At 42.7% G+C, this 24447-nt stretch overlaps 2 protein-coding genes across 6 annotated transcripts in view; one reads left to right on the top strand and one right to left on the bottom strand.

The window, feature by feature from the left end:
• Positions 1-827: 827 nt before the first annotated feature.
• GEMIN4 (gem nuclear organelle associated protein 4) lies at positions 828-19377 on the bottom strand. Of its 2 annotated transcripts, none has more exons than XM_077296360.1 (3): positions 19222-19377; positions 9845-9902; positions 828-5931 (listed from the first exon to the last, which is right to left on the bottom strand). In XM_077296360.1, the coding sequence occupies exons 2-3, from the start codon at positions 9864-9866 to the stop codon at positions 2738-2740; spliced, it is 3216 nt and encodes a 1071-aa protein (XP_077152475.1). In that variant the 5' UTR covers positions 9867-9902; positions 19222-19377; the 3' UTR covers positions 828-2737. The 2 variants fall into 2 exon arrangements, with proteins under 2 accessions (XP_077152475.1, XP_077152476.1); XM_077296361.1 differs by lacking the exon at positions 19222-19377 and adding an exon at positions 16215-16446.
• The window catches only part of MRM3 (mitochondrial rRNA methyltransferase 3), a 63019-nt gene continuing 55190 nt past the window's right edge, over positions 16619-24447 (top strand). The window contains exon 1 of one of the 4 annotated variants that reach the window (XM_077296364.1): positions 16619-16840. The gene's annotated coding sequence lies outside the window, so the exon portion shown is untranslated. Of the gene's footprint in view, positions 16841-19496; positions 19561-19592; positions 19608-24447 lie in introns of those variants that run through there. The other 3 variants (XM_077296367.1, XM_077296366.1, XM_077296368.1) reach the window with 3 other exon arrangements.

The raw sequence follows: 24447 nt of genomic DNA, 5'->3' as shown, positions 1-24447 counted from the left end.
GTGTGGGAGAGGTGCCTCCCTTTTATCGCTGTAGGTTTCCTGTCCTTGAAGGGAGGATCCCCTCTCTCCCATAGTGCTGTCATGAATGATCGAATAAAAAAGATAATTTTGTATTGATGTAACGCACGACTTATTGTTCCACCCGAAATAACATTGCAACCATTTTTTTTTTTTCTTAAAGAAATACCTGACCACATTCCACCACACCAAGCCCATGAGATCTTTTCAGATCAAAAGATCAGTGAGTGGGTCAGTGCTGTCCTTCTCAGTTGTGTTGAATCATGATCCTTCTCCTGACCATTTCATGCAATAGGTTATGGTCCAACGTTTCTTTTTTAAATGGTAGCATTTGTAACTTGGCGAGAACGATATTCTGAAAAAACAAGGATGATGACTAAGCAGAATGGTGGCTCAGTGGTTAAAAATGCACCTTTTATGTTCTGGGTTCTAATCCCACCAAACAAATCTGCAAGCAGTTTGAATGTTCTCCCTGTTTTACGTGGGTTTCTTACCACACTCCAAAGACATATTGAAAGGGATTCTAGATTGTGTGCCTCAATAGGGATAGTGCCGATAATGTCTGTAAAGTGCAGTGGAATTAATGGTGCTATATAAGTGAGTAAAATAAACCATGAATTCCCTAGATGATTGAACAATACCTGACATTTACATCAAGCATCTGCTGGGCCAAAGAACAAAATATTGCAGAACTATTCAAAGTTCATCTATCAATTTGGCATACATGCCCAAAAGAGAATTAAAATTACAAGGGGTCAAATGTGATCGATCAAAGTTGAGTTGAGAAAGAAAACAAAAACATAATTAGATAAAGTAACAGATAAGAGCCTTTTATTGAGACAGAAATAAAATTAAAAGCTGTTGACTAGAAATTATATTCTCGAGGCAATAGTATAGATATACCATTTCAAATTATTGGTTTAAAAACATCTTAGGCTTCAACCATGGCTTTTATTTGAGCACCGATTTGCTTCTGCAGCCAAGCAAGCTCAAAGAACAAAACTGAAAAGACCCACTTGGGTGACAGCAAATTGCTATTTTTGTCATAACACTTTTCAAATCAGGAAACCAAATTTATGTTAAGAAGAGTATATAAATGTATGTACCTTTGGCAAAGCTACAAATGATGTTGCTGCATAAACGTTTAAAAGTCCGATGTAAAGTGCACAGATGACATTTCTCAAAGGGAATGTGTCATTAGAAAGTGATATATGGCTTAAATCAGGATTGTGTGTTAAATGTATATTTTCCCAGATTTAAAAAAAAAAAAAAAAAAAAAAATCAAACTTTTTTTTTTTTTTTAATTTCCACACTGGCCACTGGGGCTTTTTTCCATTTCATCTTACTTAAGTTCTGAAGATTAAAGAGGTGGTTTGAAACTAAAGTTTATTTTAATCCCGAATGTCTAATGTCATCATCTAATCTTTTTTTCTGAGGCTACTTTCACACTAGCGTCGTGCACTGCACGTCGCTATGCGTCGTTTTGTAGAAAAAATGCATTCTGCAAAAGTGCTTGCAGGATGCGTTTTTCCTCCATTAACTTACATTAGCGACGCATTGCCACACGTCGCAACCGTTGTGCGACGGTTGCGTCGGATCGTCGCCACCAAAAAACGTTGCTTGTAACGTTTTTTGGTGCGTCGTTCACGTCTTTTCCGACAGCGCATGCGAGGCCGGAACTCCCCCCCCGCACCTCACAATGGGGCAGCGGATGCGTTGAAAAACAGCATCCGCTGCCCCCGTTGTGCGGCGCATTCACTGCTAGCGTCAATACGTCGCAAGGACGCAATTCGTTTTGTGTCGTCCGACGCTAGTGTGAAAGTAGCCTAATATACAGTATTTTAATTTAGGGTCTCTAATTTTCTTACACTGTTTTTTTTTAAATTTATTTTATTAATACTACTTCCAGTGTGATGACGCTTCAGTTGAGAATCCTAGTGCATGCTGGGATACTGAAATGAGCCATCATCAGGGGGCAGCAATTGAGGCAGTGACCACCCTGAAAAAAAGTGTCATCAGTGACATCCATTACAGGGGCTGGGCTAGACCCTGCCCTTCTGCGAATGTATCGCTTGTAATTTCAGATGACTGCTCAGTAGATTCTTGTCACTGTGCATTGTTCTTCTCAGTGTGCACAGTTACAATGCGCTCTCTTGCTGGCTCTGATGAGAAGAGAGAAGGCCGCAAGAGAGCTCAGTTAGCTCGCATTGTAATGAGAGAACGAGCGAGCAAAGAAGAGAGCCGCCCCCGATAGTAACCGCAGCCTCTGCCCCCTGAGGGAATGATATACTTTAATGAAAAAGATTTAGGATTAAAATAAATGTTAGTTTCAAACCACCCCTTTTACATGCAGCAATGAACAGGCTCTGATCCTATATTCTGTACTGAAGTATCTAATCAAGTTGTCAAAACGAAGCTATGACATCGCCTACTGTGATTTGTGGATCCTGTGTCATCAGCACTAAAGAGAGGTTTTAACGGTCGTCGTAATCCTGATTTAGAAAAAAACAAAAAAAAACAAACAAACACAAAAACCCGATTTAAACAGTAGGTCATTTACTGATGACACTCCCTTTTAACAGATGATGTGCAATACATTTGCTTAAAACAGCCATTGCTGGGATAGCACGGAGGTTTTTTGCAGTATGCGATAAAGGCAGGGTTTGGGGCACCGTGTAAAATATTGCATTGTTAGCTATGGGACTATGCATTTCTATCTTTAAAGCTTGTTAATCTTCTGCATTAGTGTAGCTCGATGGTCTTCATTGCTCACATTCTCGGTAATGGACTTCAAGAAATGTCTTTCATTGGCCTGCCTGAGCGAGCGGTTTTTGGAAGTATCATTTATTTTCAGGTTTTCGTACTGGGTGAGAATTTCTAGTGACAAGAAAAATAGAGGTTCACATGTATTTTCTGGCATCATTGCAATTATATGGAGGACATGACAGAATACCTGGCTGTAAATAAATAACACCTCCTGGACATAGTTTGCTTCTTTCTGCATTTCGAGATTATTTTCTGCCAGCTGCTGTTTAACAGTATCCAGCATATCAGAGATGCACACACTATAGAGTCTTGCAAGGTGCTTTTGGCCATCAATTGTAAGCCAGTTAGAACAGCTTGAGCTACAAAGGAGCTGGAACCCTCTGAGTAATAGGACCGAGAACTGGAGATCATAGGCAAAAGGCCGGAGATTCAATAGAGGCATAAACTGTACATATTCCAGAGAATACGGGACATGGAGCAGTTGTCTATTCAAAAGACTCATCACAACCTGAGAAAGAAGCTTACACTCTGTTGAGCTGCACCATGGTAAGACTTGTACCATAGCTACTAAAAATCCTTTGCTAAAAAGATTAACCTCTTCAGGGTCTTCTGTGTTGACACACAGAACTGAGAGCATGAAGTCTTTCATTTCTCTGGAAATACAACAGCACTCCATCCAAGCTAATAGCCCAGTGCCAGGGCCATACTCTGGTAGATTAAGTGATGTCCACTCATTCTCAGACAGCTTGCAGACTTCAAACAAGGATGCAGGGGCTTCATTTTTAAAGTGCTCCCCAAATACAGGCTTTATCCTCAAGCGCACAACCCAATCTAAATGCTCCATTTTTCTGTGCAGCCAAAAGAGTGACTTGCCCCACGTTTCTATGCCATTTTCAGCTTCTGGCAAAGTCAAAGTGCAGATCTGGGTAAGAATTTCAATGATTAGCTCCTTGGTTCCCAATGTAAGGCAGTATGGCTTATCTGATTGTTGCCAGCACCTACTGAAGCTATGGAGGATCTTGCAAAGAGACATAATAAGAGGGAACGGTGAGCAGGAAAGAACCCAATGCTTACCAGACACATCCAGGGGGTTCTCAACATTTAGAGCTTTTTGGAGAATATGCAAGCACAGCTCCACATGAACACATTCATCAAGTATATACGGAAGAACAAATGTTCTCACTACCTCTGCTGGCTGTAGAAGTGAGACATTATCACCTGTAGTTTCAGAAGGATTCATCAGATAACCCAGCAAGTACAAAAACTGACTTTCTTCTTTATCAGTGGAGAGTTTGCCCCAACATGTCTCCATCAAGCAGTGAGATAATAATGAGACTGATGGGCCTGCATTATTGGAAACTCTAAAGCTTAAAGCAGGAAGTGAGGTTAATATTTTTGCTAAAAATACATGAGCACCAAGATTGGAAACAGCAAAGTGGCAAGATTTGCTTATAACATACTCAGGATACAATAGGGCCAGTCTAGCCACTCTAGAAACTGTGCTACAGTCTGTTACATTTTGTGAGATTTGATTGAATGTCATGTTGAGCTCCTCTTGGAAATTACTGGTAAATGCAGACATGCAATGAGACAGACCTTTTTCACCCCATGTGTTCAGGACCCTCATCAGCACATCATCCATTTGAGCTAATGAAAGCTCACAAAACAGATCTAAAATTATAGCTGTAGCATTTCTAATTTCCACAATGTTTATATTGTTCTGCTCATAAGTGGCTTTAACGACAGTCTCCAACAACTTCAGAATGAGGTCTGGTTCCAGAAAACTTTCTCTATTTGTTTTAAGGCAATTTACCCACTCACTAGAGAAAGCCCAAGTAATTTCAGATACAAACTCAGAACATATTTCCTTATAACGGCACATTTTATAGTCTATTATGTTTTTAGCAACAGTAGCCATCATGTCCACATCATTCATCTTGCACATTGTTGGATTGTTAGTGGCTTTTTCCAGAAGGTTTGAAATGCAGCTTGACAGTTCTAAAGCGTTCCCTCTGTGCTCTTGAGGAAAAGTCTCACTAGACGCTAATGGGACCAAATTTTTATGTAGAGATGCAAGACTACCATTCATCCTAAAACATTCATAGGAAATCTTGTCGCCATTATTCATGTAATTGTGCAACTCTTCAGCCCAATGAAGCAGGAGGTCTTTCAGAATTTGTACGCCAATGTGTTGGGCATCCCCAGTTAATCTAAACCTGGAAAAAATGGTGCCACTCTGCACTATCCTCTCTGCTTCTCTAATCATTTCTTGGAGACTTTTTGGAGTACGATCATCCTTGACTTTTGTGTTACCAAAACAAAGGATGGCAACAAGCTTCTCCAGATATAGTCTTATTGGAAGATCATTGGACCCTTTTTCTAAAAATGCAGATGAGCACAACATATCAGCTAAATTTGCTATACTGTAGCACTTTAGTTTGCTGTTCTCTATGCTTTGCATGATTTTAGGAAGCCCCTCTAAAAACACATATAGAATGTTGTTGGGTGGAGGTAGGCATTGCTCGGGATCAGACTTAAATCTCTTACAGCTTTGGGAAACTTCATCATTGGTTTTAGTTAAGTATTGGCATGCAATAGCTGAAAAAGTTTTGACAATCTCATCCTTGCTGTTTTTATTATTTTTCATTATCTCCCACCACACATCCAGGAAAAAAGTTACATCTTCTATGGACGTTTCATCACAAACATGGTTTAACATCAATGATGCTTCTTCCATCCAAAAATTTGCTGGTAAAGCCAGGAGCAGTTCTGCAAAAACATCTGCTGCTTTTGTGGCTTTTAGTACTTCAAACAAAACAGTGTGATTCATTTTTGGGATCATGTTTTCCACAGGAAAGAAGACATCCTCTTTCCATCTCCTGTCAATATCAAAGTCTCCTTCCAAGGAATGTTGTGCTTGACATGAGAGCACTTTGGCCCAAAATATTGCAATGGCCTTCTTTCTCCATTCATGACTTTGTGACCAGGTTCCTGAGCTGATTTCTTTTAAAGCATTTGTGATTGGCTTCTCTACATAAGGCCACTCAGCTTTTTTAAACTTCAGTAAGGTTTTCTCTAAGGTGAGTTTTTCGGCTAATAGCAGAGCTCCTTGAAGAACTACTGTTTGTTCACATATGCTCCATCTTCCTGCAGAAAAAAGAAAAAAAAAAACAATATGAAAATAGATTCAGTAAAAATATTTTCTCACTGATGAAGATGACACACGACACAAAAATATTATATAAGAACCTATTTAACAGAAAGCTAAGGAGATCAAGTAACCACAAAAGCAATTAAAGCCTATGGGAAAATGACTCATTTCCTACCATTATTTTGAAGAGTTCACAAATTCTTAGAAATTCAGACATCTTGAAGATATCAGGCGATTTTTAACCAGAGAGAGGAAAGAGCCATTTTAAAAAATAATTTTCAGAATTTACACTGCAACTCATTGCGCGAACAGCCCTTGGTAGAAAACTGATAATTTCCTTGAACAAATCAGAGGCATTAAGCCGATAACCTAATAAGACTAAGGGTCCGTTTACATAAGGGGCATATGAACTTTTACCAATTGGTGGTCATCTGAATGCCTGTTTATTCAGACACACTAAAGTAAAATGATGCACATTGAGAGATTTATATTAGTTTGCTCAGTACACAGGCTGCCATAGTTCGGTAGTATGAGTCCTTTTTACACAGTATGACGTACCGCTGAAGATGAGGATTTTTTGGGGGGGAGGGGCTGCACAAAAAATACATTCACCAAATGAAAGAGCGTTTTGCTCTTCATTAGGGGATCGGCAGCCTGTCAACACTGCAAGATAATTGTGAAATTAATGAACGTTCAAAATTATCTTGCAGTATAAATACATCTTAAATCTGGTCAGAGTAGTTAGATTCACTAACTGGCCTCTCATCTTTTGCAAATTGGTTTATACAGGTGAAACATTAGAATAAGTTTGAACTGTAAAAACGGATGCCCAAAACCCCAGCAATTTGAGGTAGAAATGCATACGGTTTTTAACATGAATGTTCCAAGTACTTAAAAGGGAATGCGTCAGCATGTATTCACACAATTAAAGTCTTTATAAATCGTGAGCTGAAGTCTTGCAAACCCCAGCTTTAAATGCACAAAGGGCAGGTCAGTACACTTGGAAGAGGCAGCAAAAGTGCCCTAGCACACCTTCAGCATGATTTGCATGTGGTTTCAAGCTTTAAAGGGAACCTGTAAGCAGGATTGTGCTGGGTAACCTACAGACAGTCTCAGGTCGGCGCCGTTATACTGATTAAAATGATATCTGGGTTGATGAAATCCATCTTGTGGTTGTTGTTTAATCTTTATTTGTAGTTTTCAGTTAATGAGATTCTCGTGCTCCGGGGCGGGCCTGTGGGGGTGGGTCTTCATGTGGTCCTCTGCTTACATATGTATCTGAATGGGCTTATAGCAGGTTACTGATCCTTCATTGACCCACCCCCTAATTTACATAATGCATATATTGTAGGCTCTAAAAAAAACAAAAAAAAATGTCATTCAGCAAAATGATGCTGATGCAGTAGCATGTATATTCACAGTGTTTTCGGTCATCTTCATCCCTGCCTCAACACCTTAGGTCCGCCAATAGCTCATTCACATTCCCATAGATACATTCCCATTGACAAACTGTTACAGGCATTTAGTAGTCAATGTTGGTTCCCAATTCCGTACCCCATTTCCCTACTCTTACTCCCCTACACAACCGCTAACTTTAACATGCATTTTGACCTTTTTTCGCCGATAACTTATATTTTTATAGCTGGAATGCATATACTGTGTTCCATGGAACGCTCGGCCATGTTGTTGCGGTCTGCAACTTCTAGAACTATCAATGCCATTGGCCGTCACCATCTTAGAACCGCTCCCTTTTCCTTCTCAACTCCACACAATGACATGCCAGGGTAAGACTAGCGGTGGACACCGCGTCCAGAGGCACGTCTGCCTCATCAAGGTAATACACTATGTGGTTTTAGGTTTAATTGGTTTATATGATGGCACTAAGTTTAACCCCTCTTTCTAATAGGAACTACTATTTCCTGTACATAAGTTACAGCTTATGTCTGCTGAGAAACAAATTTCCCTAGTAAGTGCACACCCTATTTCTGGCATATACCACACAATAACCATAAGTCCACCTCATACCACTGTATTTATTTCCATAGATGTTAAAAACACACCAAACTACCTGTCAGAGTTAGATCTGCTTTCTGCATACTAAAAATAACACGGTATGTCACACACCCTCTTTGGGTCTCTCTCACTCCCCACCGTCCTTCTATCCACCCGACTCGATTTAGGGTTGTGTGGGATACCCGGTCATCATGTTCTGCGTTTAACACATTTTCATGCATGTGGCGCATACGCAGTAGCATCCATTGGAACGTGATAGATGCTACTACACCGCCATTTTAATGATTTTTTTTTTTAACCCTACAATATTATATGCATAATACGATACATGCTACTGCACTGCACTGGCACCATTTTACTGGATGTAATTTTTTTTTTCTAAGCCCACAATATTATATGCATTATGTGAAATAGAGGATAGGTCACTGAAGGATCAGTGACCTGTCATAAGCCATAAGGATGAATATCTAAGCCGAGTGCCACATAAAGACCCCCCACAGGTCTACGCCCTGCGGAACCATACCTCTAGATCCTTTGAAAAGCCGACAATTCATTGGCCGTGTACTGTAAAGTCACTGCAGTAGCCGACAGGATAGAAGAGATGGATTACATACAGCAAATAGAATAGGTAGATATACAGATGTGAGTGACAAATACACAGCACAGTAATTGTGACGTCACTGAGGCTGCGTGCTCAGCCGGGCTGAACCGAGATGACCTCTGTGAGATCCCCGCTAGCACCATGAGAAAGTCTCACGGTGCAGAGGTGAGTACACCGCAGTGAAATTCTCCTGTTGAACTCGCCTCTGCACCGTGAGACTTTCTAAGGGTGCTTGAGAAGATTTCCCCGAGGTCACCTCAGTTCAGCCTGGCAGAGAACACAGCCTCAGTGACGTCACCGCTAGTCACTGACGCTGACCTTGCAGCAGCTCATTCACCAGTGGTTCTCAGCCTGGATGGTCGCAACTTGGCACCATCCAGGTTGAAAACTGTTAATCCCCAGACATGGATTACAGCGTGGACAGAACGACGAAGAGGTGAGGGATATTGTTGTTTTTTTATTTTTGTTTTCTTATAGAAGATGAGGGCTTCAGTGGAATTAGGCATTGGGCGAGTATAACGGTGTTTGTTATTTTTAAATAAAGTAAAACTGTGTTTTGTTTTATTTCTAATAAAAGACTTTATTCTGGCTGTGTGTTTATTTACAATACAACTTTAGGATTAGTAATGGATAGGTGTCTTACAGACGCCTCTTCATTACTAATCCGTGGTCTTGATGTCACCATACAATACAAAGGTGACATCAACCCCACAAATATGAACCCCACTTGCCACCGCTACAGGGCAAGTGGGAAAAGCCAGAATTGGCACATCTAATAGATGAACCTTTTCTGTGCGGCTGTGGGCTGCTATTTTTAGTCTGGGGGGGGCAATATCCATGACCCCTTACCAGCCTGGGAATACCAGCCCCCAGCTGTCTGTTTTTGCAAGGCAGGTTGTCAAAAATGGGGGTGACCGCATGCCGTTCTTTAAAAAAGCGTGAGGACCCCTCTTATTCTTGATAACCAAACTTGCCAATGCTGACAACATTATGTCAAAACAACGCTGCAAAGCACAAAATCCTAATGACAAAAAAGCACAATGTGTGTGCATGAGATTTCATGAAATCTCATAGTCTTTGCTGGTACTGTAAAAACAGCTGAAAAACTTCAATATGTGAAAAGTGCTGGCAGGTTTCTAAAAGTCTACAAAACAAACATGGTAAAGAGACTTTGTGGAAATCCAGGCTAAAGCTTGTGTGCACATTAAATAGCACTGAGAGTTAAATTTGGTGCAAGTAGAGTTAGTTTATATGCACACATGTATTGTGGCAAGTCAGATTTCACCTATACTTACCAAATTCCATTTCATTACTCATGGTTTATAAATCCTCATAGCATAGCTCCAGCACAATCTAAAAACAAGGGAACAAAGTGTATAAGAATATGGTAGGAAGATGATTAAAGGAAAACTATTAATGTAATTATTCTTCATGTCCACACATTGGATTATACATACATACATATAGTGACTTGCAAAAGTATTCACCCCCTCTGGCTTTTTACCTATTTTGTTACATTACAACATGTGTTTAACCCCTTCATGACCTTGAGATTTTCCATTTTTCCGTGTTCGTTTTTCGCTCCCCTCCTTCCCAGAGCCATAACTTTTTTATTTTTCCGTCAATTTGGCTATGTGAGGGCTTATTTTTTGCGGGACGAGTTGTACTTTTGAACGACATCATTGGTTTTACCATGTTGTGTACTAGAAAACGGGAAAAAAATTCCAAGTGCGGTGAAATTGCAAAAAAAGTGCAGTCCCACTCCACACTTGTTTTTTGTTTGGCTTTTTGCTAGGTTCACTAAATGCTAAAACTGACCTGCCATTATGATTCTTCAGGTCAGTACGAGTTCATAGACACATAACATGACTAGGTTATTTTTTATCTAAGTGGTGAAAAAAAAATCCAAACTTTGCTTAAAAAAAATAAAAAATAAAATAAAATAAAAATTGCGCCTTTTCCGATACTCGTAGCGTCTCCATTTTTCATGATCTGGGGTCGGTTGAGGGCTTATTTTTTTGCGTGCTGAGCTGGCTTTTTTAATGATACCATTTTGGTGCAGATATGATCTTTTGATCGCCCGTTATTGCATTTTAATGCAATGTCGCGGCGGCCAAAAAAACGTAATTCTGGCGTTTCGAATTTTTTTCTCGCTATGCCGTTTAGCGATCAGGTTAATGCTTTTTTTTTATTGATAGATAGGGCGATTCTGAACGCGGCGATACCAAATATGTGTAGGTTTGATTTTTTTATTGATTTATTTTGATTGGGGCGAAAGGGGGGCGATTTAAACTTTAATATTTTTTTTCACATTTTTTTACTTTTGCCATGCTTCAATAGCCTCCATGGGAGGCTAGAAGCTGGCACAACGCGATCGGCGCTGCTATGCAGCAGAAATGCAGGTGTGCTGTGAGCGCCGACCACAGGGTCTCAAGGACCTCTATGGTTATAATGCAGAAGTATCGCTGACCCCCGATCATGTGACGGGGGTCGGCGATGCCGTCATTTCCGGCCGCCCGGCCGGATGCGGTAGTTAAATGCCGCTGTCTGCGTTTGACAGCGGCATTTAACTAGTTAATAGCGGCGGGTGAATCGCGATTTCACCCGCCGCTATTGCGGGCACATGTCAGCTGTTCAAAACAGCTGACATGTCCCGGCTTTGATGCAGGCTCACCGCGGAGCCCTGCATCAAAGCGCGGTATCTGACCTCGGACGTACTATCCCGTCCGAGGTCAGAAAGGGGTTAAATATGATGCATAACCACCAAATAACTCAGGTTGGTGAAGTGAGAAAAATTCAGGCATAAATTAAACTTATGGGATCAAATAACTAAAAATTGATATGTGCATATGTATTAACCCCTTTTGCTATGAAGCTCCTAAAAATTTCTGGTGCAAGCCATTCTCTTCATAAGTCCCAGGATGCTTAGTGAAAGGAAGTCCACCTGTGTGCAATCCAAGTGTCACATGATCTATCATTATATACACACCTTTTCTGAAAGACCACAGAGGCTGCAACAGCATTACGCAAAAGCAGGGCCGGCGTCAGCACCCGGGCAAGTGCCGGGGCCCTGAGCAGGCAGGGGGCCCACTCGCCATCGGAGACACTGGCGCGCTATAGTGCCGGCCCCTGCGAATGGACCCCCCGCCTGCTCCGGGCCCCGGCACTTGCGATACTTACCTTTCCCGGTTCCAGTGCTGCAGCGTCTTCCATCCTCTGACTGTGACGTTCAGGTCAGAGGGCGCGATGACATTACCAGTGCACGCCCCCTGCCTGAGCAGTCGCAGCACAGAGAGCAGGAAGACGCCGACGGTGAGAAGTCCAAAGCAGAGCAGCATCAAGCAACGAGAGGTATTTAATTTTTATTTTTTTTTTAATATTTGGAGCAATATATGGGGACCATCAAAGGGGCCCATATATGGGGCTAATTCTATATGGAGTATCCTATGGGGCCAATAATATAGGGAGCACCTTATGAAGCCAATTCTATAGGGAGCATTATATGGGGCCAATTTAATATGGAGCATCTTATGTGGCCAATTCAATATGGAGCAGTATATGGGGCCAATTACATGTGGAGCAGTATATGGGGCCAATTTAATATGGAGCATCTTATGTGGCCAATTCAATATGGAGCAGTATATGGGGCCAATTGCATATGGAGCAGTATATGGGGCCAATTGCATATGGAGCAGTATATGGGGCCAATAATATATGAAGCATCTTATGGGACTAATTATATATGGAGCATTTTATATGGCCAATTATATATGGAGCATTATATGGGGCCCATTATACATGGAGCATCTTATGGGGCCAATTATTTTTGGAGCATTATATGGGACCCATTCTGTAAGGAGTATTATATGGGGCCCATTCTGTATGGAGCATCATATGGGGCCCATTCTGTATGGAGTATTATATGGGGCCCATTATATATGGAGCAATAGATGGGGCCCATCATATACTGTATGGAGAATTATATGTGGCTCACTATGCTGTATGGAGCATTATATGGGGTCAATTCCGTACGGAGAAATATATGCGGCTCATTCTGTATGGAGTACTCTGTGGTGCCCATTATACTGTATGGAGCATTATATGAGGCTCATTATTCTGTATGGAGCATAATATTGGGCTCATTATTCTGTTTGGAGCAATATATGGGGCTCATTATTCTGTATAGAGGACAATACTTTCCAGTTTCTGAGCTAATGTAGAATGCACAATAGATATCACTCATGTAATGTAAGAAGTGAAATCTTTGGCATTGTACTATACCTATATTTCTCTGCCGTATCCGTGCATTATGAATTGTGGTATGTGTTAAAGGGGCCCACCGGGACTCTTTTGCCAGGGCCCATGAAAACCTGGAGCCGGCCCTGCACAAAAGGCACCACTAATATAAATAATACATAATTTTATTTCTATAGTGCCAAAATATTCCGCAACACTTTACATTTTAGAGGGGGCCTAGGACTGATCCTTGAGGAACCATCAAAAGATACAGTGAAGGAGCGGTCAAAGAGGTAGGAGATGAACCAGGAGAGAACAGTGTATTTGAGCCCTATAGAGCGGAACATAATGAGGTACTATTGAGCCACAGCGTTGAATGCTGCAGAGATAGAGGGTATGTGCACATGTTCAGGAATTTACGCGTTTTTCGCGATAAAAACGCTATAAAAACGCATACATATGCATCCTATCATTTAGAATGCATTCCGCATTTTTTGTGTACATGGTGCGTTTTTTTCCGTAAAAAAAAAACGCATTGTGGGAAAATAAGCATCATGTTCATTATTTTTGTGGATTTTATGCGGATTTTCCATTATATTATGGCATTTGGAGTGTCCGGAAAAAAAAATGCAAAAAATCCACATAAAATAACGCTCAAAAACGCGAAAAATACGCATGCACAATTCCTGCGGAAAACATCAGGTTTATCTCAGGAAAATTCTGCATGCATTCCGGACGTGTGCACATACCCTTAGGAAAATCAGCATGAAGGAGTGACAGCTAGATTTACTGGTTAGTAAATCATTAGAGACTTTAGTGAGGGCAGTTTCCATAGAGTGTAAAGAGCGGAAACCGGATTGTAGAGGGTCAAGAAGAGAGTTACCCGAGAGATAGCGGATTAGACGGGAGTGGACCAAGCATTCCAGGAGGTTAGAGATGAAGGAAAGGTTAGAGACAGGTCTGTAGTTAGCAGTGCAGTTCTGGTCAAGGGAAGGTTTTTTACGTAATGGATGTTTGCTGGCGTGTTTACATGAGGGAAAAATACCGGAAGAGAGAGAGAGGTTGAATATTTTTGTTGTTTGTATTTGTTGTTGGAGAAGATGTGATGGAATAGGGGGTAGTAGGGCGAGAAGATACAAGGAGCATTTCCATCTTCACGCGAAGGAGAGTTAGTAAACTGAGAAAGGCCAAAAAGAGGACATTAGATATATAGATAGATAGACACACACACATATGCATACATACATATATGTGTATATATACATATATGTGTATATATATATATATATATATATATATATATATATATATATATATATATATATGTGTGTGTGTGTATGTATATATATGTGTGTGTGTGTGTGTGTGTGTGTGTGTGTGTGTATGTATGTGTGTGTATGTATGTATATGTGTGTGTCTGTGTGTGTGTGTGTGTGTGTGTATATATATATCCGCATATATTGCTCCATACAGCATATATGTGGTGTGTGTGTATATATATATATATATATATATATATATATATATATATATATATATATATATATATATATATATATATATATATATATACACATACACACACTCACCGGCCACTTTATTAGGTACACCTGTCCAACTTGTTGTTAACACTTAATTTCTAATCAGCCAATCACATGGCGGCAACTCAGTGCATTTAGGCATGTAGACATGGTCAAGACAATCTCCTGCAGTTCAAACCGAGCATCAGTATGGGGAAGAAAGGTGATTTGAGTGCCTTTGAACGTGGCATGGTTGTTGGTGCCAGAAGGGCTGGTCTGAGTATTTCAGAAACTGCTGATCTACTGGGATTTTCACGCACAACCATCTCTAGGGTTTACAGAGAATGGTCCGAAAAAGAAAAAAAATCCAGTGAGCGGCAGTTCTGTGGGCGGAAATGCCTTGTTGATGCCAGAGGTCAGAGGAGAATGGGCAGACTGGTTCGAGCTGATAGAAAGGCAACAGTGACTCAAATCGCCACCCGTTACAACCAAGGTAGGCCTAAGAGCATCTCTGAACGCACAGTGCGTCGAACTTTGAGGCAGATGGGCTACAGCAGCAGAAGACCACACCGGGTACCACTCCTTTCAGCTAAGAACAGGAAACTGAGGCTACAATTTGTACAAGCTCATCGAAATTGGACAGTAGAAGATTGGAAAAACGTTGCTTGGTCTGATGAGTCTCGATTTCTGCTGCGACATTCGGATGGTAGGGTCAGAATTTGGCGTAAACAACATGAAAGCATGGATCCATCCTGCCTTGTATGGAGCATCTTTGGGATGTGCAGCCGACAAATCTGCGGCAACTGTGTGATGCCATCATGTCAATATGGACCAAAATCTCTGAGGAATGCTTCCAGCACCTTGTTGAATCTATGCCACGAAGAATTGAGGCAGTTCTGAAGGCAAAAGGGGGTCCAACCCGTTACTAGCATGGTGTACCTAATAAAGTGGCCGGTGAGTGTATATGTATATATATATATATATATATATATATATATATATATATATATATATATATATATATATATATATATATATATATATATACACACACATATATATATACACACACATACATACACACACACACACACACACACACCAATTTCTGATGATCCCCCAAAGCACCATAAAATCCATTATCATCAAATGGAAAGAACATGGAACCACAACAAACTTGCCAAGAGAGAGAAACCATGGATGTGAAGTCGGTAAGCTAAACACCGGCTGACTTCTCAATTTCCCTGACTTGAACACTCCACAGCACTGCCTCACTACTTAGCATGTACATAAAGTGCAGTACAGATTTACCTCAACTAAGAGCCTAGATCCTTAGATCAGGAATAGAACAGACATTTATAGGACATTTTATAACTTTACCAAAATAATATGAAAACATTTAAAGAACATCCTGCATTGTACTACTGTACCAAATTTATTATATATTTAGGGGTCCACAGCCCTGAGGACCGCACATCAAAACATTCAGCCTGGGCTAGGAGAGCATTACTCAGAGAGGCAGCACAGAGACCAAAAGGTAATCCTAAAGGAGCTGCAGAGTTTCCAAGCAGAAACTGGAGCAGAAACTGGAGTATCCATCCATACGAGCAGAATAAGCCGTACACTTCATAGAGGTGGCCTTCATGGAAGGGTGTGCAGAAACAAGCCTGTACTTACACACAAAAACTGTAAGGCTCATTTTGAGTTGGCAAAAAAGGCATTTGGGAGACTCCCCAAATGAGTGGAAGATGTTGCTATGGTCAGAGGATACCAAAATTGAACTTTTTGGCCACCAAGGTAAACTACATGTCTGATGGCAAATCGACACAGCTCAGCGACAATGGTCCAAAGCATACTGCTAAAGCAACACTCAAGTGGTTAACCCCTTAGTGACTGAGCCAATTTGTACCTGAATGTGGCACCCCCGGAGTCCAGTTGCCACAGTGGCATTGCCTCCCTCACAGGGAGTAATGTCATGCCTGGAAGCAAGCAGGAGTCCCCTTACGAGGTGTCAGCAGGAGAGAAGTAGAGCAGAACCTGGGGAGTGGAGCTCTGCTTAAACTCGCCCCAGAGCTGAGCGCTAGGAACCGGATACCGGAGTCCGTGGTTGCGTGGGTACTGAAGTCCCGGCAGCTAAATCCGGAGGCCAGGGGACTGCAAGTCTCCTGGCCCGATCTAATACCTGGCGGCACAGCAGAATACCAGAGCCTGGAGCCTACACAAAGGAGCAGCACCTGTGGTAGGCTCGAGCTGCCTGCCATGCGGGCAGCGGTTAGTTTTTAAAAACAGAGAAAGACAGTTAGCGGGCAGTTGAGCTGTTAGGCAGAAATGAAAAAGGGAGGACAGCTCAGAAAGAACGCCTCCGTACCTACCTGGCCAGGTGTGTCCAAAAATTGCTTCCAGGCTGCCTGGCTCTCCATTATGATCTGTTACCAGTACCCCGATCTCTACTATCAACAATCCAGTAAAGGAAAAGAAAACCATAGCCCTTGTGTCATTCAGGGATCTCTTGTGCCCTGAGTCCTGCACCACAAGGTACACGAAGCCTGACCTAAACGGGACTGGTAGCCCTGGGGTCCCGCTCCACCTGTGGGGAGCAGAACCATCCCAGCTGCGTCACCATCAGCCCCAGTGGTCTCCTTTAACAGCACCGGCCATCCGTTTCTGAACACCACAGGTGGCATCACGTTAAATTCCATATACATATTCTTCATTTGACGGCACAGCCAGGACCAAGGAGTCGGGTCACGGCCCCATGACTTCCCCAAAGAACTGAGTACCCCACGGCCCTCGTAGGCGTGTCATTTGGGGAATAGGTGTATGGGATTTAACGTAACGTGACGCCCACGCCATGCAAATGACACCCCCACCAGGGCCGTGGGGTACTCGGAGCAAGACAGTTGTAAGGTTTGTTCAATATAGCTTGCGTTTATTTATGGAAAAAAAATGAAACTTTTAATTAATTGCATTATGTCACGCAAAATAAATAGCTAATAAATGACATTTCCCACATGTCTACTTTACATCAGCACAATTTTGGAAACAATTTGTTAGGACGTTAAAAGGCCTAAAATTGACCAGCGGTTTCTCATTTTTTCCAACAAAATCCCTTTTTTTTTTTTTTTTAAAGGGACCACATCACATTTGAAGTGACTTTAAGGGGGCTATAACAGAGAAAATACCCCAAAGTCACACCGTTATAAAAACTGCACCCCCTGGTGTTCAAAACCACATTCAAGAAGTTTATTACCCTTTAGGTGGGGGAAATCTACTGTTTGGGCGCACGGCGGTGCTAGGAAAGAAAGGAACACAATTTGACTTTTTGAATGCAAAATTGGCTGGAATCAAGAGTAGATGCCATGTCGCGTTTAGAGAGCCCCATGTGCCTAAACAGTGGAACCCGCCACATGTGACACCATTTTGGAAATCACACCCCTTAATAGTGAGCATACTGAACCCACAAGTACTACACAAAATTTTATCACATTAGGTTGTCATTAGTGATGAGCAAATATACTCGTTACTCGAGATTTCTCGAGCATGCTCGGGGGTCCTCCAAGTATTTTTTAGTGCTCTGAGATTTCGTTTTTCTTGCCGCAGCTGAACGATTTACATCTGTTAGCCAGCATAAGTACATGTGGGGGTTGCCTGATTGGTAGGGAATCCCCACATGTACTTATGCTGGCTAACAGATGTAAATCATTCAGCTGCGGCAAGAAAAACTAAATCTCCGAGCACTAAAAAATACTCGGGAGGACCCCCCGAGCGTGCTCGAGAAATCTCGAGTAACGAGTATTTTCGCTCCACTAGCTGTCATATTGAATATGTCGTCATTTGTGTTGAGCGCAAGTGCTCGCTACTCCAGATTGGGGGATTGGGTATGCACCAAAAATCACAGGTACTCAAGTGACATGCTCGAGTCCCTGCCCTGCATGTTTTGCGGCTGCTAAGACACCCAAAATAAACGTGAGAATCAGCGATACTCTGTGCATACCAGAACACCCGTTGCAAACTGAAATAGCGAGCACTTGAGCTCAACACTAGCCGTCATCATTTTTCTTTATTTTCTTTTCACTTTTGAAGAAAAACACAAAAAAAACTCAACTGTAACCCTAACCCAACGTCAACCATAACCTCAACCCATGGAAATTTTTTTTTTTTTTATCATTTTTATCTAATTAAGGGGGTGACAAAGCGGTAGCCGAGACCCTGAAGATTTTCCGATGCTGGGGGACGCTATACCCTTATCTCTCAGCGCCATTAAAATGTGGTGCTGAGGAATAAAGCCCTTAGCCACCACTGTTAATAGGTGTATCGGCAGTCGTTAAGGGGGAAACGTGTAGATGTTTTGCAGTGCCCTAGTCAATGCCTAGACCTTAATCCAATTGAGAATCTATGGTCAGACTTGAAGATTGCTGTTCAGCAGCGGAAACTTCTAACTTGAAGGAGCTGGAGCAGTATTGCCTTGAGGAATGGGCAAAAATCTAAGTGCAAGATGTGGAAAGCTATTAGAGACTTATGCAAAGTGACTTGCAGCTGTAATTGCCGCAAAAGGAGGCTCTACAAAGTACTGACTTTAGGGGGGTGAAAAGTTATGCACCCGGAAATTTACAGTTATTTTGACTCATTTGTTGATTGCTGCAGAGTAAACAACAACGAAATGTTCACAATGCGAGGCATGCTCTTTACATGACCTGATGCAAACCTTTAATAAAAAAAAGTGAAATTCCAGGTTATGAGGTAGTAAATTACAAAAAATGCTGTGTGTGAGCCACTGTACATAGATGAAAACATCCATAAATACAGACACATGTACACATAGATATGTAGCCATACACACAGCTATACACATGCAGACACACGCAGCCATATTACATAGATACAGGCCTCCGCAGGACACGTGAGCGCCGCCGTACCTGTCCTGTCAGAAGCCGCACATTATCCCCCAGCAGTGAGAGCAGCGTCTAGGATCCAGGATGGAGTTGCTCTTGAGAGGGGATGATGTCACCGGAAGAGGCGGGGCTTCCTTCTACATTGCAGACCTGACACCAGGAAGCTACATTGTGCTCATTGGGTAACGTCAAATGGAGTTGTTTTTTTGAGGGAATGATGTCACCGGAAGAGGCGGGGCCTCATTTTGGCCATTGAAGGCCCGATAGCAGGGAGAAGCGGTGTGTGCATGTGCAGCTGCTGGGGAGTAGAGGCCTGAGGCGCTGCACAATGGCGTCCTGTGCAGGCGGGAATGAGGACTCCGTGTGAGTGGTCTGCGGAGGTATTTTGGGGGCAAAGAAACCTGGATGATGTTAGTATGTGGGGGCTGCATGTTGGAGGGTTTCACGGAGAAATGGCCTCTGCTGTTTGTGTGGGGCTGCTTATTGAGGGGCTTTTACAGGAAAAGGGTTAATGTAACTTGAGTGGGGCTGCATCGGGAGGGTGATGATGGGGGTGCTGTATGGAGAAGGGGGGATGTTGATGAGGGGCAGTGTGGAGAAGGGGGGGTGCTGCGACTCACATGGGGCTGCAAAGAGAAGGGGTTAATGTCACTCGCATGAGGATGCATGCTGGGGGGCTGCACAAGAAAGGGGACATTACTTGCATAGGACTGCATTCTGGGTGTTCTGCAGGGAGAGGAGTGCTGTCACTTATGGAGTGCTGTGGGAATGGTGGTGATGTCACTTTCATGGCGATGGAACAGATGTATGACGGTGCTGCTGCGTGGAGTTGCATGCTGGGAAGGGGGATTCAGTCAGTCACCTGGGGCTGCATGCTGGGGGTCTGCATGGTAAATGGAGCTAATGTCAGTCATGTGGGGCTGGGAGTCTGCGTGGTTAATGGAGCTAATGTCAGTCATGTGGGGCTGCATGCTGGGGTCTGTGTGTTTTTTTTTTTTAAACCAAATATTTTTTATTATGCAAAAGATATACAACAATATCCATTCAGATAACAATATACATCAATATTTTGATTTTTACAAGAAACAAACCCCCCCACCTCCCTCCCCCCCCCCTTAACGACCAACTCCAATCATACAATTCTCTTGGAAAGAAAAGATTAAGCAGTACATACATATTTATTATTAGCATCATTTTACCACCGCCGTTCAGTTATTCCCATCCAGCCATGGCTGCCACAGCTTTTGAAAAAACCCCATCCTATTCCTCTTATTATATATGCTTCTCTCGAGCTGGACAATATGATTCGCTTGTGCGATAAACTCCCGTCTAGTAGGAGGTTCCTCCCTAATCCAATACCTTGCGATCACCTTTCTTGCAATGAACAATAATCTAGCAATTGCCATTTTGGCAGTTTCGTCGGTCAGGATTTCCTCCACGTACCCAAGTACACACACCACCGGATCCCTAGGAATCGTACACCCATAAATCACCCCTATCTGGTTCAGCACTACAACCCAGTATGCGAACAATCTGGGACACAGCCACAACATGTGCAGTATACCAGCCTGAGACTGGGAACGCCTGGGGCACCCAGAATCGTCTCTCAGCCCGGCTTTAAACAACATGTCAGGTGTCCTGTAGGCCCTATTTATCACATATAATTGCGACAGTCTCCCAGGCTCACTCATTGACAACTTAGGTATGTATTCCAGTATGGACTCCCACCTATCATCGTCTATTTGCCCCAGTTCATCCTCCCATTTCCTTCTGGCCTTAATAGGGTAATCCAATAGAAAGGTATGTAACAAATCGCCATATACTTCGGATATTGCCCCTTTTGTTCCGTTATTATTTAATATAAAATCCAACATTAGATCCTTCTGAATCACTATAGGCCCTCTCTTTTTTTGTGCCTGAAATGCGTGCTGAACCCTTCTATATTGATACAACTTTAACCCCGGGAAATGGAATTCCTGCTGCAGCATACCAAAAGATTTAAGATTCCCGTTGTGAATCAACTGACCTATCAACCCAATGCCTTTTTTCCTCCACTCTCCCATTCCTTCCATATGATTAAATTCTTGAAAAGAGAGGTTATCCCATATAGGCGAAAACTCAGTGAATTTCACAACCCCCCCTTATACCTTTAATCGTCTGCCATACCTTATGGATCAAATTTATGGTGTGAAAACAAGTTCCCAACTTCTTAAATATGCCAGCTTCTAAACCCTAAAAAAAAGAACCTGGCACTCAACTTAATGCTTGTGAGATTTTAATCGTAGTAGCCAAAACGTTTCGGTCCTATATCTGGACCTTCATCAGTTACTACAAAACGTGAACATAAACAAAATACTATTTACAAATATATACAAAAAGAAACAAAAGAAACATAATGTGCAAAGAAAATATGTACATAATTCAGAGAACCACAAAATTATACAATGCAAGATGTCACATCCATGACAAGAAGTATTTAGGTCATCTAGATAAAAAACTGAGATAGACAAGCAAGTGTCAGGCTGAGTGAGACCGCCGGATATCTAGCATAGGGGTGTAAGATACAGGAGAATGAGGGTGGAACATACCGTACTATGATGAAAAAAGTAAATGACTGTAGTGTCATATAAGGCACAGCATGGTCTGCGTCTGTAGTAATATAGAGGAGATTACAATGGCATAGGTACGTGTGAACGTATTGTGGAGAGGGGAGGGGGAGAAGTAGCATACCTGGTATTTGCGCAGATAGGTTTAGGCACACAGAATGGACTGTGGATGAAGGAAGATAAACATAACTATAGTATACCATTAGGTATACATGCGCAGAGGATGCTGCCAGTGGCATACTATAAATGGAGACATGCCAGGGACTATGGTATTACCTTATTCACGCTGTTAGGTGCTGTGCTTGTGTCCAGACACGGAATCCCCGCTTGTCTGGTGTGTAGTGAAAGTGCGCGCCTTAAATGGACAGGGGGCGGTGCCGGGACTCCGTCGCTTGGCAACCGAGGGGCGCACAGAGAAGCCAGAGATGAAGTGGCCGGAAGTAAGATGGCTGTGCGTGTCAGCTGTGCTGCAGTCTGCGTGTCACAGTGTAGGGGGATGGTATGTGCTGAGAGGTTCCTGGGGGAGGGAGGTGCTTGTGACGTCCCAGAGCTGTGGAGATTTTAACAGCAGGAAGGCTGGAAGAGAAGTGCTTGTGACGTCCCAGTGCTGTGATGATTTTAACAGCAGTACGGCTGTCAGATGGTGAATCTATAGTACAGCGCGTGGAGGTGGAACGATCCAAAGGTGCTAGCCTCGGAGGGAGGGGTGGTGGCGAACATATGAAGACCCCAAAAGCATCAATACAATCGGCTCTATGGAAGAAAAGGGAGGAAATTAGAATTGGGGCTTGAACAGCAAATAAATGCATACATAACCATAGGGAAAATATATTGGACAAGGTGGTACAACCGTGAACTGATTAATATAGCAGAGAATGCAGGAACACCCATCATATTGAGGCTTATAATATGACATCACATAGCATAACACGGAGGTATTAGTAAATGAAAAAGAAAATCAACCAACAATACCCAGGACCCATGTCATGTTGTCTAAGCCTCCATAATGGAGAGCAGGGAGGGCACATGGGAGGTCACTAATTCAGTGTCCAGTGACCGGGCTGGATTATATGAAGGATGCCAGATCATAGTCTCTGTTGAGGCCTCTGGGATGGAGGGTTTCCAAGGTGTGTATCCAGAAGGCCTCGCGACGTTTTAATATGGCAATCCTATTACCCCCACGTCTGGGTGCTGGTATGTGTTCGATCACCTGAAATTTAAGCTGGGTGAGATTGTGGCCCTGAGTTATAAAATGTAGAGGAATTGGCAAGAGTAGATTTTTGCACCGTATGGTGGATTTGTGCTTAGAAATTCTATCGCGGATGGGCTGTGTGGTTTCCCCTACGTACATCAGGCCACAGGGGCATTTTATGAGGTATACGACCCAGGAGGTTTCACAGGTGAAGAAGTCAGGAATCTTGAAAGTCTTACCCGAGTGGGGATGATGGAAGGATGTACCCTTAAGGACATTATTACACTGGGAACAATGGAGGCAAGGAAAGGTCCCTGTTTTGGGATTTTGGAGAAATCGTTGGCGAGGTGTCGATTTGTTTGTACCAATGTCCGCTTTTACCAGCGAGTCTTTCAGGTTGGGGGCCCGTCTAAAACAAGGCAGAAAGGGTTCTTGGAATTCAGGAATATCCGGATGTGCCCTGGCCAATAAAGGCCAGTGTCGACGTATTGTTTTATGTATAATGTAGGCAAACGGATGAAAAGAGTGTATGAATGGAACACGGGCCGAGGATCTGTTGGGTCTGGGCGTAGAAGGTCTTTGTGCATTGTTGAGAACCCCCGTTGGATAACCACGGTTTAAGAATTTAGAGGTCATCTCTTTCAGCCTTTGGGAGCGGAGGTCTATGTCTGAGACGATGTTAGAAACCCGGTGGAACTGGGATTTTGGTATGGATCGTTTAGTAGAGGAGGGGTGGAGGCTTGTGTAGTATAGTAGACTATTGCGGTCTGTGCTCTTTGTGTATAGGTCAGTGGAGAGTGAGCCGTCCGAATTCAGTATGACCATGGTGTCCAAGAAATTGATCCTATGTGGATCATGCGATATTGTAAAAGAGATACCTGGCCATGATGTATTAAGCCATTCAAAGAAAGAGGCAAGGGACTCCAACGAGCCCCCCCAGATGCAGAAGACATCATCTATATAACGTCTCCAAAGGAGGACGTTGGCGAGGTAGAGTGGGTTATTGTAGATAAGGCTCTCCTCGAATTCAGCCATATAGCAATTTGCATAGGGGGGCGCTACGTTGGAGCCCATTGCGGTGCCGCGGATCTGGAGGTAAAAGTCATCCTGGAACATAAAATGGTTCATGGTTAGAATATGGCATCATCTGGAACCCCTGAGGAGCTCAGTACTTTAAAAGAACAGATCACAAAGAACATTGACAAACATCGACGAGACACAGAGGAGAGGAAACGGTCAAAGTTCAACAGAGACGCGGAGGACTACGAGTCTAACCAAATCTACAAATGGCAAGACAACTACTCCAATCGACGAAATCCACCACGTCAAATCCCTCGATCCTCACTCGACTACTCGACTTCGGGTTCGGAGAACGAAAGAGGAACCCCTACGGTGGGCCCCCCACATTTTTTAGGACAAAGATCACGCCCCCCACGAAGAAGGCCACGAGGC

This window comes from Ranitomeya variabilis, chromosome 3, assembly GCF_051348905.1.
Source record: "Ranitomeya variabilis isolate aRanVar5 chromosome 3, aRanVar5.hap1, whole genome shotgun sequence".
Classification (NCBI taxonomy): Eukaryota; Metazoa; Chordata; class Amphibia; order Anura; family Dendrobatidae; genus Ranitomeya; species Ranitomeya variabilis.
Note: the sequence above shows the minus strand (reverse complement) of the source record. Positions and strands in the feature narration are given on the sequence as shown.